Below are 17,078 nucleotides of genomic sequence, written 5' to 3'. Positions count from 1 at the left end.
AAGTTTTTTCTTTTCCTTCTGAATTAACAATGGATTTTTAATTAGCGTGGCTACAAGCTAGATAAGCCCCATGAATCTCCATCCACGTTCTTCTTAAAATGCCCAGTAAGATAAAATCTGAGAATTATGAAAACTGGTAGTAGTGTTCACGGGCAGCACACTAGGGTGCAACTTCTACAATGTGAATTGGAAATGGATTAAGAAAAACACAGCGCATACAACATGTGCTCACCCCTGAACCGGAACCTGAAATTTAGAACAGCAACCAGAAATTTAGAAAAAGACTTTGAATGCCTCTCTCCCCAATTTAACTCCAGTCCTTCTTATGTACACTACGTAGAAACTTGTTTCAGAGCCAGCTAGAGCCAGAGGTCCCACTCGTTCCAGTAATTCACAAGCAACTTTTAGAACGTACCGTGGCAGGAAATAGAGGTAGATGGGCTGGGATATGTTGCCTTGTGGGGATGCTTAGTCTCCAAAGGAAAAGCGCTGTGAACAGGACAGAGCCTGGAAGAGTGGTGGGAGCAGGGTATCCTGGGAGCATCAGAGAAGCATGTCCAGCCCAGCTAATGATACAAGCTTATATATGCTTCCACATCAGCAGTTCTCAAACTTTGTGGTCTCAATACCTGTTTATACTTGTAAACATGATTGAGAACCCAAGAGCTTTTCTTTTTCTTTTTTTTTTTTTTTTAAAGATTATTTATTTATTAGAGAGAGAGAGACAGCCAGCAAGAGAGGGAACACAAGCAGGGGGAGTGGGAGAGGAAGAAGCAGGCTCCTAGTGGAGGAGCCTGATGTGGGGCTCGATCCTGGAACGCCAGGATCACACCCTGAGCTGAAGGCAGACACTTAACGACTGCACCACCCAGGCGCCCCTCAAGAGCTTTTCATATGGGATTTTTATCTGTCAATATTTGCTGTATTAGAGGATAAAATTGAGAAATTTATAAAAATTTTATTTATTAAAAATAGCAATATTAAGCCTATCACATCTTAAAGGTGTTTTTATGAAAAATAAATATTCTGCAAAATAAAAACAAATTAGCAGGAAGAGCGACATTCGTTTACATTTTTGCAGCTCTCTTTAATATCTGACTTAAAAGCTATGTTCTCTGGAGGCCTAGGTGGCTCAGTTGGCTAAGCATCCAACTCTGATCTCAGCTCAGGTCTTGAGCTCAGGGTCATGAGTTCAGGCCCCACATTGGGCTCCGTGTTGGGCATGGGGCCTACTTAAAACAACAAGAACAAAAAGAGCTAGATTCTCACATCTGCTTTTCCATTTAATCTGTTGGTCTGTTATTTTGATTAAAGTAAATGAAGAAAATCTGACCTCACACAGATAGATAATTGGAAAGGGAGGAATATTTAATAGCATCTTCAGGTAATTCTGGGTATTTGTCTTTGATAGTGCATCAAAACTCAGTAAGGGATAGTTTCTTTAAAGTTATTTGCCCTGGGGCTCCTGGGTGGCTCAGTCAGTTAAGCATCTGCCTTCAGCTTGGGTCATGATCCCAGGGTTCTGGGATCGAGCTCCACATTGGGCTCCCTGCTTAGTGGGAAACCTGCTTCTCCCTCTCCCTCTGCCTGCCACCCCACCCCCTGCTTCTGCTCTCTTTCTCTATCAAATAAATAAATAAAATCTTTTTAAAAAAAGAGTTATTTACCATGTGGAGTCTAAAACCCTATCACTAAATGTTTATATTCTGTTACTCTAACATCTTTGATCCTTTCTGTGCTTTGAAAGGATCTCTCACCCTTGCACGATTTCGTAACATTGTGCATTGGTAACTTGGAAACTATTGGTTCCCTAAGTTATGCAACTTTTCCAAGAGTTGTCACAAATTCATTATACGATATTTTTTAAAAACACACTTCAATTAATATTACCACCAGGCTCACCAGAAAAGGCTTTAGGTCTTAAGAAGCAGTCAGGTTCCCCATGGTGAATATGAATTTTCCAAAATTCTGATTTCATGTCAAAGCTCAATTTTAATCATTGGCTACAGATACTGTTCAGTTTTCCTTGAAATGCGATTCTCACTTTGTTCACCTTTAAGAAAATGTCTGCCAAGTATCCAAGTCAGAATAACCATAGTTTGTCTCCAAGTCCAAATGGTGAAAAAAATGAAAAAAGCAACTGGTTTATATTTGTAATTCCAGCAATTGTGCAGTTGCTTTCTCTTGAGACAACCACTGTGCTTGGATATGGAGCAGAAGAAATGCTTTATGCACGCCTGCCATTTTGTCATGCAGGATCGTATAAAGATGTGTACCTAAGGGTCAAGGTGTAGTAAGAGTAAGGACTTTTACTGCTTCAGCAAAGACATTTTAAGTGAAACTGTCATCTTTGTTGTTACACTGAAGAATATCCTTACCAACAGTCGAGCTTGGCAGCTTGGTGTTGCTCCCTTGCTTCCTGCTAAGGTTGCAGCAGCACACATGTCAGCACGCAGAAAAGACACATCCTGCCTTTGTATTACTATGGAAGTAGTCTTGACCTTGCAGACCTCCCGAAAGGATGTTGGGATCCTCAGGGATCCATTGACCAAACTTTGAGAATCTGTGGGTTAGATTATCTTTGGAAGGTTCTATCAGAGACCAGTCATAGGCGTTGCCTTTGAAAAGGAGGACTTTATTTTACTAGTATACAATGTCCTTTTGTACTTTTGAGTTTTTTACATTATCCAAATGTTTATTCTTTGTGTTTAATTTATTTTAATTAAAAAAAATTTAGATGCAAGTATCATTAGGTTTGTGAAACTCAAAACATAATGCTTATGAGAGCACATTTTCAAAACGGAAAGTTCTATTTATAAATGTGTTCTTTGAAAAATAGGGTTTGTAGTGGAAATTTCGAAATCAATAATAAATGGATATTGCTCATACATCAAGAGTCTTTACATGCAAAATGAGGTTCTTTTGTGATAGATTTACTATTAAAACATAAAAACAAAAAAATGTAAAGACCCCTATAGTTAGACATCTTGAATTTCAAAGATAAAGGATAAATGATGCAAGTATTGAGGTAGGAAAAAAAGCTTTACAGCTCCAGAGCTTTTTTCTGTAGCGCTCAATGCTGGAAGACAATAAAGCAACACGTACAATTTCGAGGAAAAATTCATGCATGAATCTTGTATCTGGCCACGAAGGTATTCGTGTACAAAGAATCAAGCATTATTAAACAGATAGGAGTTTAAAAGAATCTTTTAAGTAAAAAAAGCAGGTTCAAAAATATGTGCATAGTGTGCAACCTTTTGTGTAAAGGAAGGAAAGATAAATGTGTATTTATTTATGTTTATATAAAGGAACCCTGGAAGGATGTGCAAGTAACATGGTTATGTGGGCAGCTGGGCAGAGGGGAGGTGACTGGTGGGGGCAGGGACCGGGTGGATGAGGCACAGGTGGGAGGGAAGATTATATGCGCTTTTTGAACCACGTGACTGTGTTAACCATTGAAAGTGAATTTAAGGGGCACTTGGGTGGCCCTTGGTTAAGCGTCCAACTCCTGATTTCAGCTCAGGTCATTATCTCAAGGTCGTAAGATCGAGCCCCCACATGAGATTCTGCTTAAGATTCTCTCCCTCTCCCTCTGCCCTCCTCCTCCACTCACGTGCTCTCTCTCTCTCAAAAAAAAAAAAAAAAAAAGTGAATTTAAGAAGGGAAACAAAGATATTGGCAATGGACATCAAAATCAGTTATGTGTCAATGCCATATGAATACGCATACCATATTGAAATTGAATGTAAAATCTAAAATATGTGCTTAGTAAAAGCTTTATAATTTTAAATATAGTCATCATAATAAGCCGGGTCTGTAACTCCCATATTAAATTAACAAAGATCCGGAAATGAAGATGGTGAGAACAGAGGAAGTAAAGATGGGAGTAGAGATTTGTATTTGATGTACGAAATTCAGCAGATAGAATTAGAAGTAACAGTTCTACCTTCTGTATCACTACAGAGAAGAGCAAAAGGAAAGGGTGCGGAAGTACAAAGCAGAACTTAAAGTGATGGTAAAGCCAAATATTAGTTATGACAATAAAAAATAAATGTGTATCAATTTCTCCACGAAAGGGAAAGCTTCAGGTTGGGTTAAATTTTGTTTTTCAAAAAAAGAAAGGTTAAAAGGGGAAGCTAAATAAAGTATATACTAGCCCTTAGATATAGTTGGCATTTGAACATTTATAGATGAACTAATTAAAATAAGATATATTTTCATTTCGAACTTCTAAGACCACAAGGGAACATGAGTGTATTTGAAAACAGACATCGTCAGTGTCTTTCTGTGAGCACAGTGCAGTAAAAAAAAAAGACGACAGTGATTTGATTTGGGGTTTTTGTTTGTTTTGCTCATGTTTTGGATAGCTGGAAATTTAAAACACCCTCCCTAAGAATATATTTGCAAATGACACTACAGATAAAGGACTGGTATCCAAGATCTACAAAGAACTTCTCAAACTCAATACACGAGAAACAAACAAATCAAAAAATGGGCAGAAGATATGAACAGACACTTTTCCAATGAAGACATACAAATGGCTAACAGACACATGAAAAAATGTTCAAAATCATTAGCCATCAAGGAAATTCAAATCAAAACCACACTGAGATACCACCTTACGCCAGTTAGAATGGCAAAAATAGACAAGGCAAGAAACAACAATTGTTGGAGAGGATGTGGAGAAAGGGGATCCCTCCTACATTGTTGGTGGGAATGCAAGTTGGTACAGCCACTCTGGAAAACCGTGTGGAGGTCCCTTAAAAAGTTAAAAATTGAGCTACCCTATGATCCAGCCATTGCACTACTGGGTGTTTACCCCAAAGATACAGACGTAGTGAAGAGAAGGGACATATGCACCCCAATGTTCATAGCAGCAATGTCCACAATAGCTAAATCGTGGAAGGAGCCAAGATGCCCTGCAACAGATGACTGGATTAAGAAGTTGTGGTCCATATATACAATGGAATATTACTCAGCAATCAGAAAGAACGAGTTCTCAACATTTGCTACAACATGGACGGCACTGGAGGAGATAATGCTTAGTGAAATAAGTCAAGCAGAGAAAGACAACTATCATATGATTTCTCTCATCTATGGAACATAAGAACTAGAATGATCAGTAGGGGAAGAAAGGGATAAAGAAAGGGGGGGTAATCAGAAGGGGGAATGAAACATGAGAGACTATGGACTATGAGAAACAAACTGAGGGCCTCAGAGGGGAGGGGGGTGGGGGACTGGGATAGACCGGTGATGGGTAGTAAGGAGGGCACGTATTGCATGGTGCACTGGGTGTTATACACAACTAATGAATCATCGAGCCTTACATCGAAAACCGGGGATGTACTGTATGGTGACTAACATAATATAATAAAAAATCATTATTAATAAAAAATAAAAATAAAAAAAATAAAAAATAAAACACCCTCCCTAGATAATGTTTCGATGAGTAATAAGGCAAAACTGCTCATGCAAAGCATTAAGAAAGCAATGAAAGGAATGAAGAAAACTGCAATTCCTAGGAAGTTGTCAGAGTTCTATGGGGAGAGAAATTTGTTTGGAAGCCCTTCATTATACGAGCACATCACTGTGAGTGGTTCAGCGTTCTGCCTCGAAGGCCAAGGAGCTGCAAGTTGAACACAAGTAAGAACTGATACCAGGAGGAGACCAGTGGAACGATAAAGTCACCACATGATGGTAGACTTCAAGAGTTTTAAATCAAAAAGATCTCCTATCTAGCAAATCTAATACTTAAAGGAAGAAATCACAAATAAATTTAGAAATTAGCAAGGATACATGTAGCAGAGGTTTTAATTTATAAGAGACTGTTGTTATACATAGTTGATCACTCACAACCACAGCTATCCAAACTGGCTTAAGGAGGAAAAGAAATCTGATTGGCCCGAATCATCGCATCATGGCCAGTCAAACGATGTGGCCAGGACTTGGTGAAAGAAGAAATTAAGACTGTATGATATATGAAATACTGCAAAAACATGTTTCTGTCCATAGGAAAAAAGATCAGAAGGAAGAGCCAGAAAATGTTAGCCACCACTGCTTCTCTATAGGAGGCTTTGAAAGATATTTTGGGCTTTTCTGTATTTTCCAGTTTTTCTACGTAGGCATGTACCAGAATTAATACTAAAATGCCTTTAGCATTATTTAATTTTTTCGTAATTATTCAAGAGGCTGGAAGTATACCTTCACACTTTTAAGGATTATGAAAACAAAATTGGGAATGACTAAATAAAAGGACTCCTGTCTGGGTGCTTAGGAGAGAAGGGCCTAGTAGATGGAGAGCCTCTCCCCCCATCCCATCCACACCCCACCCCCAAACACCCTTTGAAATAGATGACTCTCCCTCCAATCCCAGTCAGGATCTATCCCATTATACTGTTTTTTTTTTTTTTTCCACAGCATTTTTTTAAAGATTTTATTTATTTGACAGAGAAAGAGAGCACAAGCAGGGGGAGCAGCAGGCAGAGGGAGAAGGGGAAGCAGGCTCCCCGCTGAGCAGGACCCGGGGATCATGACCCAAGGCCAAGGGAGCCACTTAACGACTGAGCCACCCAGGCGCCCCTTCACAGCATTTTTTTTTTAATTTTATTAATTTATTTGACAGAGAGACAGCCAGCGAGAGAGGGAACACAAGCAGGGGGAGTGGGAGAGGAAGAAGCAGGCTCCCAGTGGAGGAGCCTGATGTGGGGCTCGATCCCGGAACGCCAGGATCACGCCCTGAGCCGAAGGCAGAGGCTTAACAACTGAGCCACCCAGGCGCCCCTTCACAGCATTTTTAACTCTCTGAAATTGTTTTTTCCTCCCTTCTAAAATATAAGCTATCAGAAAAGCTATCCTAGCTCTTCTCTTGCTTTACTTTGCGTGAGTGAATGTGAATGTCAGTGAAAAAATAAGCACTAGGTGGACTTGACCACCCCACACACTGCTGTGCTGACTGTATCAGGGCTTGTGGCTGACGTGTGTGTGCACACGTGTGTACACATGCGGGTGGGTGTTTGTTGGAGGAAAGGGTTGCCATCTGAGAAAGGAAGAGATCCGTGATAAGTGATACTGTGTTTGTTGATAAAAGATACTATGTTTGTTGTTGAAGATACTGGAAATCAAGGATAGCTGGAGAAATTTTGCCCCGCACAGAGCACAGTAGTGAAAATATGGTAGTTAAAAATGGACAGCCATAATTCTCTTAATAATTCCCTTGTTATTCTTCGGTTATTCTTCTACGTTCTTAATATAGAAATTGTCACTTTATAAAATGTCCCTATAAAAGTCTCTCAGAATACTTTGTATGAACTGTCTTATCCAAGCTTCAGAAGCTGTACTACGACATTGTTTTAAAATATATTTTATCAAAGTTCTTAATTTTCTTATCCTTCTTGGAGAAAATGAGCAGAGACCAGCTACTTTTTTCTTGGTTGTAATTACCAAGAAATACAGTTCATTCTAGTATTACTCAGTGATAAAACAACTTAAGCTCTCAAAGGGTATATTATATTCTACCCCCTTGAGATTTATACTTAATTCCTAATTTTTTAGATATTTTGTAAAGACCACTTTGTATGTGTTCATGAGGCTACGTTTGTTTTTTAAATGTATTTAATAATACTTTTCCTCCTCTCAGTATATATTACTCTATTCCCTATGTAGGGAATATAGGAATGTGTAAGGAAAAAATAAAAATCACTTACTTTAAAAAATCTCTAAAGCATGAACAGTGGTTATTATATCCTTCTATGTGTATGCATACACATCTTACAACATGTATTTATACATACCTTAATTTGGAAAACAAAATTGGGATTCTAGTCCATAAAATTTTAGATAAAATATTAAAATCAAGCATTTGCTACATTATTAAATGTTCTTAGAAAACAGTTTTGGGTATGTGATATTCTCTCTGTTAAGCCATTTGTTTAACATTTGTTTGGGACATTTTAGTGATTTACAAATTTTGCTGTTAGGACTGCCACCGAAATATCTATCCCTGTGTACTCATCTCTGTCCACTTTCCACCACCTTTGGGCAGACGATTATACAGGACTATTTTTTTTTAATGTTTTTTTATTATATCATGTTAGTCACCATACAGTACATCCCCGGTTTCTGATGTAAAGTTCGATGATTCATTAGTTGCGTATAACACCCAGTGCACCATGCAACACGTGCCCTCCTCACTACCCATCACCGGCCTGTCCCATTCCCCCACCCTATACAGGACTATTAAATGGAAGTCAGCGTTTATCGCCAAGCTGCTTTTCCTGAAGGTGTGCTAGTCTAGATGTTCCAAACAGTGTATGAGGGGGTCCTTTTCACCATACCTCTGTAAGCTCTCTTTTTGAGCGTGTGTTCTTGGAATCTTTGCCAAACCCCAAGGATAAGAGGTAAGGGAAGGAGGGGAAGGGAATGCCGCTGATGTGGTCATTGAAACTTTCGATCGGATATTCTGTGCGCACAGAGGTAGGCTGGCTGGTGGAAGGGGCCAGGGAGACGGGTGTCAACTGCGGTTTAGACAGGAGGTGGTGGGGCCTTGGAGTCCCCCCATTAAGAAATGCCTCGATGGAGCAGTTTCAAAGTGACGCCCTTCTCTAACGTTTGCCAAGTATGAAGTTCTGTGCCTAGGGTAATTTTCACAAATAAAAGGGTTCTTCTGAGTCCCAGGAGGTCACTTTTAATTTGAATGAGGCTTTGTTTAATAGAGTAGTTGGGCTGTAATTCATCTGTTCATTTTAACAAATAAGTTTTTATTGAGGGCCTTCTCTATACTTAGCCCAGTGCCGGATGATGGGAACACAAAAGAGGCAGTTCCTTCCCTCCAGGACTTTATAATCTAGTTGTGAACAATAAGAAATAGATACACGTAAAATACAACTAAGAATGCAAAGTAGTCCATAATTAAGTGCGTTAATGAGGGCTAACCGCAGTTGATTAGTGGTTTGGAGTAATGAAGATTTTCTCATAAAAATGGGTGAGGTCTAAGATGATTAGAAATGAGAGATCTGCTTTAGATAGTGTTGGCTTTGAAAATCTTCACCTCGGGGGTAGTTGAGCCGCTTTTACTGGCTCCCACAAACTTTTTTAGCATTGCAAGGCTCCAGGTTTCTGCGGGGCCTATTTTACTGATGCATATCTCCGAGCCATACCTGGGCTTTCCTTCTGTAATGCTGAGTAGTTTAATTACTCTTGCTGTAGTGAGTTAAAGAAAAGAGGCTGCAGAGATCATTAACTCTTTGCTAACGTACATCTAAACCAGGAAGTGACTAGGTCAACTTTGGGATTCCCTAATGCCATATTACCAGTTGTATGATCTCCGTTAATTTTCTTCTGTTATTTCTTCTTTATATGGTATTTCAGATTCATGGAAACAACTACTCTCATAAAGTGGACATCTTTTCTTTAGGCCTCATTCTGTTTGAATTGCTGTACCCATTCGGCACTCAGATGGAGAGAGTCAGGGTAAGTTCCCCCCCACTCGAAAAAAGTGGAAAAAAAATACTCTTAAATTTACGAAAGAAAGCGTTTAAAAGAAGAATAAGTTATCCTTGATGCCAGCAGAGCAGTTCACTACAGGTGGAAAAGTTCACATGAGGATTATAGGGAGGATTTGTAGACTATTTGCTTCCGTTTCAAGCTCAGTCTTCAAAAATTGCTTGTTTGTTCCTTGTTTTTGCTTCAATTCATCATAACAATATCCTGCACTCAGTAAATTTGTAGTAAGTACAAAGCGAGGGGAACCGCAGGGTGATGGGGCTGGAGAGGGAGTGACACGGTGGTCGGTAGTCTTTGGTCAGAAAAGAATTTTCTGGAGGGCAAGTGACCATACACTCATACACTTAAAAACTGGCAAATGAAGCATAATTAGTGTTTTTTTCCTCTCAAAATAAACCATGACCATGGCTTTTAAGGAAGACTACTGAAAGTCTTTCGAAAGGAAGCAGTCACATTTTTCCCCATTGTTCATAGGTGGTCACCCTCCACGTTCCTAACCATTGTACCTAGGACAAATACGGAGGTATTTCCAAAGTTTATGCCCTTATCACCATTTCTGTATCAATTTTACTTCTTACCTGTTGACTCCTCTCACGTAGAACCAAAGGGCTCAGACGTTCTAGCCAAAAGGACCTACCAAGCACTCTGTACAATAAATGGGGGAAAAAGAAGAAAATTTAAAAACCAGAATGACTAAATATCAGAACATTCTAAAAGCTTCTAGAAGGATATGAAACAGGTCCAATATAAGTAAAGAATCAGAATCATATGGCATCAAAATTTATGTAGTTACAAATGCATCAAAGAACCCTGTCAAGAAAGTAAAAATACAGCCTACGGAATGGGAGAAGATATTCGTGAACCACGTATCTGATACAGCTCTAGTAATCCAGAACATACAGAGAGCTGTGATGACTCAACAAAAAGACAAACAACCCAATTAAAAAATGAGCAAAGGAGTTGAATAGACATTTCTCCAAAGAAGAGACGCAAATGGCCAGTAAGCCCAACGTCATTAGTCATTAGGGAAACACAAAACCACAGTGAGATACTAGCTCACAGCGTGTAGGACCGCTGTAATAAACAACACAAAACAGAAAAGAACAAGCGTTGGCAAGGATGTAGAGAATTGGAAGCCCTGTACATTACTGGTAGGAACGTAAAATGGTGCAGCCGCTGTGGAAACAGTTGGACTGTTACTCAGATCAAACATAGAGGGGCGCCGGGGTGACTCCGTCTGTGAAGCGTCTGCCTTTGGCTGAGGTCGTGATCTCAGGGTCCTGGAATTGAGTGCCTTGTGCTCAGCGGGGAGTCCGCCTCTCCCTCCGCCCCTCCCCGCTGCTGAAGAGCTGGTGCCTCCTTCTTTGACATGAGATCTTTGGAACTGTTTTGTTTTTCTTTCTGGAAGCTCTTAGTGCTCTCCGGCTATCAGTGCTGCTATGACATTTAGTCCTTTCATTGATCCTTTTCCCCCTCATTTATTGTACTTAAACTGGTAGGTCCTTTCAGTTAGAAGATGTGACTCTCAGTTCTAGTAAATTTCTTCTGTTAGTTTTTGATAAATCCTCTCCACTTTTTCTCTTTTCTTTTTCTGGAACTCCTGACTTAATCCTATAAATGCCTAATCTTTTTTCCTCCTACTTCCCATCTGTTTGTTTCTTTGTGTACTGTTCTTTGCAAGAATTCCTTAATTTGTTATTCCAATTTCCTAATTTTGTATTTTGACAATCCACTTTTTAATGTCCAAGATTGTTCCTTTTTATAACATTTCATTCTTTTTACATGGATTCAGTATTTTGTCTCATCTCTGAGAACCTCAGTTACGTGTGTTTATATGCTTTAAGTATTGTCTGTTTCTTCTGGAACATAAAGAGAGCGATAATATGTATGAAAATTTCCTAATGAACTTTCAAAGTTTAGTTTTGTTCTCAGTAATTAGCACAATTGACTTGAGTTGGGGGTTTTTTTGTGTTTTGGTTTTTTTGTTCCTGTTTTTGGTTTTTGGTTTTTTTTTTTTCACTCAAAAAAGAAGAAGAGGAGGAGTGCCTGGCTGGTTCAGTCAGAAGAGCTTGTGACTCTTGATCTTGGGGTCATGAGTTTGAGCCCCATATTGGACATAGAGATTACTTTAAAAGAAGAGAGAAAGAGGAAGAAAGAATATACTCTTTCATATCAAATACAGAGACGCTAGATACTAACAGAAAAAGTTACCCACTTAAGGGCACAAATTGTATATTATGAATGAGTTATTTTTTATACAAATCAGTCCATTCTCAGTTAAAATCCAGGTGTCAGTATAATTAATGTACAGTTCAAGCATAATTATATCTGAGTTGTTTTCTCAATTTTGGTGATTTGACGGCATGTAGATCTGTGCTTAGGAAGCACTATGTGTAGATCACCAGGTCAGGAAAAGCTGCTGATAAGTTATCCATCTGTTTAATATTCAGGCTTTCTTCGTCACTCCATTAGCGTATCAAAAAATATGTTTAAATAAATAGATCCCTGTATCAAAACATTTAAAAGCAAGTAACACTTTTCTTTCTTTTTATAGGTCTTAACAGATGTAAGAAATCTCAAATTTCCACCACTGTTTACTCAGAAATATCCTCGTGAGGTTCGTATAATTCTCATCTTTTATTTTCTTGAGAATCAAATTTAGAACTTACAGGGTCCTTAGCGTTAATTCATCAGTTTCCCATTTTACAGATGAGGAAGCCAGCGGTGTAGAGAGGAAATGGGACCTGAGCACACAACTTGTTAAACTTGTTAAGAACACAGACGGGAACTCGGGCCCCGGGGTCCTTGGCCAGGTCCTGGGCCGGGTGTTCTGTGATCCCCGCTGAGTGGTTTCCTGTGTGGTAGCATCCTTTCGCTCCAGTAAGGCTGAACTCCTAGCACATTCTGGGGAATAGAGCTGCTGCTGGGGCTGTGCCACTAATTTATTTTAGTGAATTTGGGAGGGATCTTAAAAGCTGGCTTCTTTCTTTAAAAAGGAGGGGGTGTCACTAATTTCCATTGATTGGAGTTAAAGCACTCAGAGTGACACAGTAAAATGGCTCAGAAGAGTAGGAAGGAAAAATTAAACTGGTCTTGGTGAAAATTGTGTGTAATGAGCCTTTGAAGTTTGTTTTTGTTACTTTTGTCATTTTTATTCCATAATGTTTTGTCCACAAATACATCATTTTATAATTTACACGTGAATACCTCTTGAATTTTCTTAAATAATTAAATTGTAGTAAGTTAGACTGTCTGTTAATGAAGGATTGCATTAGAAAAATCAACTTTGCAGGGGCTCCTGGCTGGCTCAGTTGGTAGTGTGTGCGACTCTTGATCTCAGGGTTGTGAATTCAAGCCCCACATTGGGTGTGGAGCCTACTTAAAATGAAGTAAAATATTTTTTTAAAGTACTTTATAATAGGGACGCCTGGGTGGCACAGCGGTTAAGCGTCTGCCTTCGGCTCAGGGCGTGATCCTGGCGTTATGGGATCGAGCCCCACATCAGGCTCCTCCGCTATGAGCCTGCTTCTTCCTCTCCCACTCCCCCTGCTTGTGTTCCCTCTCTCGCTGGCTGTCTCTATCTCTGTCAAATAAATAAATAAAATCTTTAAAAAAAAAAAAAATAAAGTACTTTATAATAGAGAGATACACTAAGCTAAGATGAAATCTGTTTTACTAAAAATTACTTTGTTATAAATTTTGCAAAACTGATGAATCAATTTCCAGGGTTGCTTATAAGAATATATGTTACATTAAGAAGGGCTCCCCCCAAAAAAAAATCAAGAAAAGGGGTTAGGTACTGAGCTCTGACATGATTATTTTTAATTGAAATTTTTATTGAGATAATTGTACATTCACATGCAGTTATAAGATGGAATTATTTTTAAAGTCCGATTATGTCTGTGTTTCAAGGATATGATTTAAGACCCTCTATTATATGTTAGAAAACAATAATTACCACAAAATGGTCTATGTTTATTTGGAGCAGGGGTTGGCAAACTATGTCCCACAGGCCAAATGCAGCTTGCTGTCTAATTTTGTAATAAAGTTTTATTGGGACACAGCCATACTCATTTGTTTACTTATTGTCTATGGCTGCTTTTGTACTTTAATGGTGAAGTTGAGAAGTTGCATCAGAAACTGGCCCGCAAACTTAACATATTTACAGAAAAACTTTTCTGACTCCTGATTTAGCGAACTGTTTCATGGTCTAAACCTGGCCCTTCATTACAAAACGATTATTATATTTCAGTATGTGATGGTTCAAGACATGCTCTCTCCATCCCCCATGGAACGGCCAGAAGCTACCACCATCATTGAAAATGCTGTATTTGAAGACCTGGAGCTTCCAGGAAAAACAGTACTCAGACAGAGGTCTCGCTCCCTGAGTTCATCGGGAACAAAACATTCAAGACAGTCCAGCAACTCCCGGAGCCCTTTGCCAAGCAATTAGCCTTAACTTACGCTCGCGTCCCTAACAGGTGACACAGAACAGCCTCGGAGGAATGTGGCTCTCCAAAATTGTGAACTTGAAAATTTTGTTCTTTGCTCAATTTTATTTTGGACTACTTTTTCTAAGTCATATTTAAACTGGATTTGGGGGCATAACCTAATTTGAGCCAGTGCTCTACTGCTGAACTCCAGGAGAGGGCAATCCGTAAATCACGTGTGCTCCTTTTTCTTCAGTGGTCTCTTGAAACTGGCTGGCCAAGCTTGATAGCCCTCACCTTTGCCTGGGGAGGTAGAAACAATCCCTAAAATATAAAGAGAGAATTAAAAAGGAAATATTTTTATAGTACAGAAGAGAGTTCCTACATGTGGTAACTATATTGTTCTAGAAATATGCTTTCTAGAGACAAGATGATGATTTTGAACCTAATTTCTGAAAAAGCTGACTCCATTTTTATCCTGGTGTGTAAATGGAGAAAGAATCCACACTATTTTGGAGGACGAGTAGCACAAATTGTATGATGGTTTATGTCCATAGCTAGTTTTATAGTGATATTTATAGCATTAAATAGCTTTATTCCTTAGATGGTTCTAGGGACAGTTTAAGAGCTTTTTTGTACTTTTACCTCCAATAAAGGGAAAATGAAGCTTTTTGTGTAAATTGGCCAAAAGTTCTGGTTTGGGGAAGTACAAAGCCGTAGTAAGACATGAATCATATATTACAACTAACTTCTTGAATTATGGACCTTTTAAACCTAATGAAATCACTGTTTTATGTGTAATCCTGTAGGTTGGTATTTTCCAAAAGTGATTATAGATAACAGTTTCATCATCTAACTTGTTAACATGTTTTTATTTTTCACTGTAAATATGTTTATTTTTTATTTATAAAAATTCTGAACTCAATCCATTTGGGTTGGTGGTGTACAGAACGCACTTAAGTGTGTGAAGTATTGTGACTTCTTTCAAGTCTAAATGATTTAATAAAACTTTAAAAAAATATTTATAGTTGACTCTTATTTTGGGGAATTAGCCCCAAAAGGTAGTTTTCCAAATTTATAAAGTGGGATCACGGGTCTAGAAAGGGTCATAACCCTACTTTCGAGAAAACTTCCTAACCTATTCCAAGCAGGTGTGTCTGCTATGTTCTTTCCCAAAGACTTGATAAAACCAAGTCTTTATTCAGAAGCCAATGGACTCATAACCAGGAGACGTCTGCTCGGTGCCTGCTCTGTGCCTGCTCTGTGCCAGGGACTGGGGACAGAAGCAGGACCCGCCCTGCAGGGAGACCCTGCAGAGACCAGGGCTGGGGCGATGCCAGCTGTGCTGGCGTCACGGTGTGTCTGGCATGTCCCCTGTGGAGAGGCGTGGCCTGCTAGGGGGCGAGGCACTCACCAGCTGGACACAACCTTTAGGGGCGAAAATGCATGATGACTTCCATTTTACCCACAGGTGATGTCTGCCCCCGGAAGTCATGAGCAATGCAGAAGAAGCTGGAAAGCACGGCACGTGTTTGTGAGCTCTGCTCCGACTCCGTCACGGTGCAGCTTGGACGGGCGGGGTCTTCCTTCCGGGGTTCCGCTTGGCTCCCGGCCAGCCCATCTCCCTCTCTCTTCTTCATCTCTTGGTCGGCCTCGTGGTCCCATTACCCCTTTCCTCTTCACCCGGGGAAGGGATCCTCTTGATCTCTTCCCAGCACGCCAGTCAGTCCCAGCCGCAGACCCTTTCCCTCACAACCCTGCAGGCTGGCCATGGCAGGCGTCATTATTACCCTTCTGGTGTCCCAGGACGGGTCCCAGAAAGGATGCTCCGGTGTACCCAGGACCACCAAGCCGGAGCGGAACCGGGACCCAAACTCCAGTATTCCAGTTCCCAGTCAGGGTTTTGCCTACTCCCTGTATGAAGCTAAGGATTTGCAGATTTCTTTTATGACAGAATCAGGCCTTTTATTTTTTTTTAAGATTTATTTATTTACTTGAGAGAGAGAGAGAGAACTGAGCCAGGGGAGGAGCAGAGGGAGAGGGAGAGAGAGAATCTCAAGCAGACTCCCTGCTGAGCCTGGAGCCCAATGCGGGACTGGATCCCATGACCCCTGAGGTCACCTGAGCTGAAACTGAGTTAGCCGCTTAACCTTTACCGACTGAGCCACCCAGGCGCCCCGGGGCCTTTCATTTTACCTCCGCGTGTGCCTTGGCTGGCTACTCACAGGAACACAGGGGTGGGACGTGTAGCGGTGGGGCCAGCGGGGCCCAGCAAGTCCTCAGTGTAGCCAGGACAGAGTCTCCTGTGTTCTCACCCAGAGCCCCTTCCCCTGACTCCACACCCTACCTCTCCCTTTAAGTCGTTGATTTTCTGGCACTTTCCTGAGGCCCCTGCCTCCACACTTGCCTCTCCCTCGAGCGCTTTGTGCTTAATAACACTCCTCGTGGTCAGGCCGCAGACGAGCCAGTCCCAGATCAGCCTTCTTAATAGCCAAGGCCCCGGAGGGCAGGGGCGCACCTTCTCTTCATCCCACCAGCATCTAGCCTAAAGCTTGGGGCTTGATGACAAAGCTGTGGACTTGAATTCGGAGAACATACAGTGTGGCTGGCCCAGCTGCAGCCCTCGGGAAGTGGCCAAATGAGGAAATGGACCCGTCACTGCAATAGATATTTGGCAAAAATGGGGAAAAGCTGGTTGAGCAATCCTAATGTGAAAACCGGAAGTCTCAAATCCTGGAGGTTTCCTAAAGGAAGGGAGCCTTATGCTTTCATTTAAATGAGAGGAGCAGTAGGCTGGGACACTTGGCACCATGGGGCTCTGCCTGATGAGGCCCCCTTGAGCTCCCTCAGGGGTTCCTGGAGGGCGTGGCACCCATCAGCTCCAGTTGGGCCTGCAGGGGACGGATGGTGGTGGGAGAGCCACACGCACCTGCTGACGTGGTGCCAGAAGGAAGCTCGTGCACATCTTCCAGGTCTCAGGCTCCACCTTCCCAGAAGGCGACAGTACTGAAGTGAGTGCTGGTCCCAAGGTCAGGAGGACCGTGAGAACGTTGAAAACGAGCTCCCTACTCTGCCCGCTGCCTCCCAGTAGCGCACTGAGAAGCAGACATTTATGATGTTGGGGGTGGTTTTCTTTTTCCATATTGT

General features: G+C 40.9%; 1 protein-coding gene across 1 annotated transcript in view; it reads left to right on the top strand.

Moving 5' to 3' along the window:
- Positions 1-14,952, top strand: part of EIF2AK3 (eukaryotic translation initiation factor 2 alpha kinase 3) — a 68,096-nt gene extending 53,144 nt beyond the window's left edge. Inside the window, exons 15-17 of the mRNA XM_045808893.2 lie at positions 9,367-9,468; positions 12,056-12,118; positions 13,754-14,952. Coding sequence (XP_045664849.2) covers positions 9,367-9,468; positions 12,056-12,118; positions 13,754-13,954 — 366 coding nt within the window. The 3' untranslated portion in view covers positions 13,955-14,952. The remainder of the gene's footprint in view (positions 1-9,366; positions 9,469-12,055; positions 12,119-13,753) is intronic.
- Positions 14,953-17,078: the final 2,126 nt, after the last annotated feature.

The sequence above is a fragment of the Ursus americanus genome, chromosome 7, assembly GCF_024610735.1.
Source record: "Ursus americanus isolate L20-20 chromosome 7, mUrsAme1.1.p, whole genome shotgun sequence".
In the NCBI taxonomy this organism is placed as follows: domain Eukaryota; kingdom Metazoa; phylum Chordata; class Mammalia; order Carnivora; family Ursidae; genus Ursus; species Ursus americanus.
Note: the sequence above shows the minus strand (reverse complement) of the source record. Positions and strands in the feature narration are given on the sequence as shown.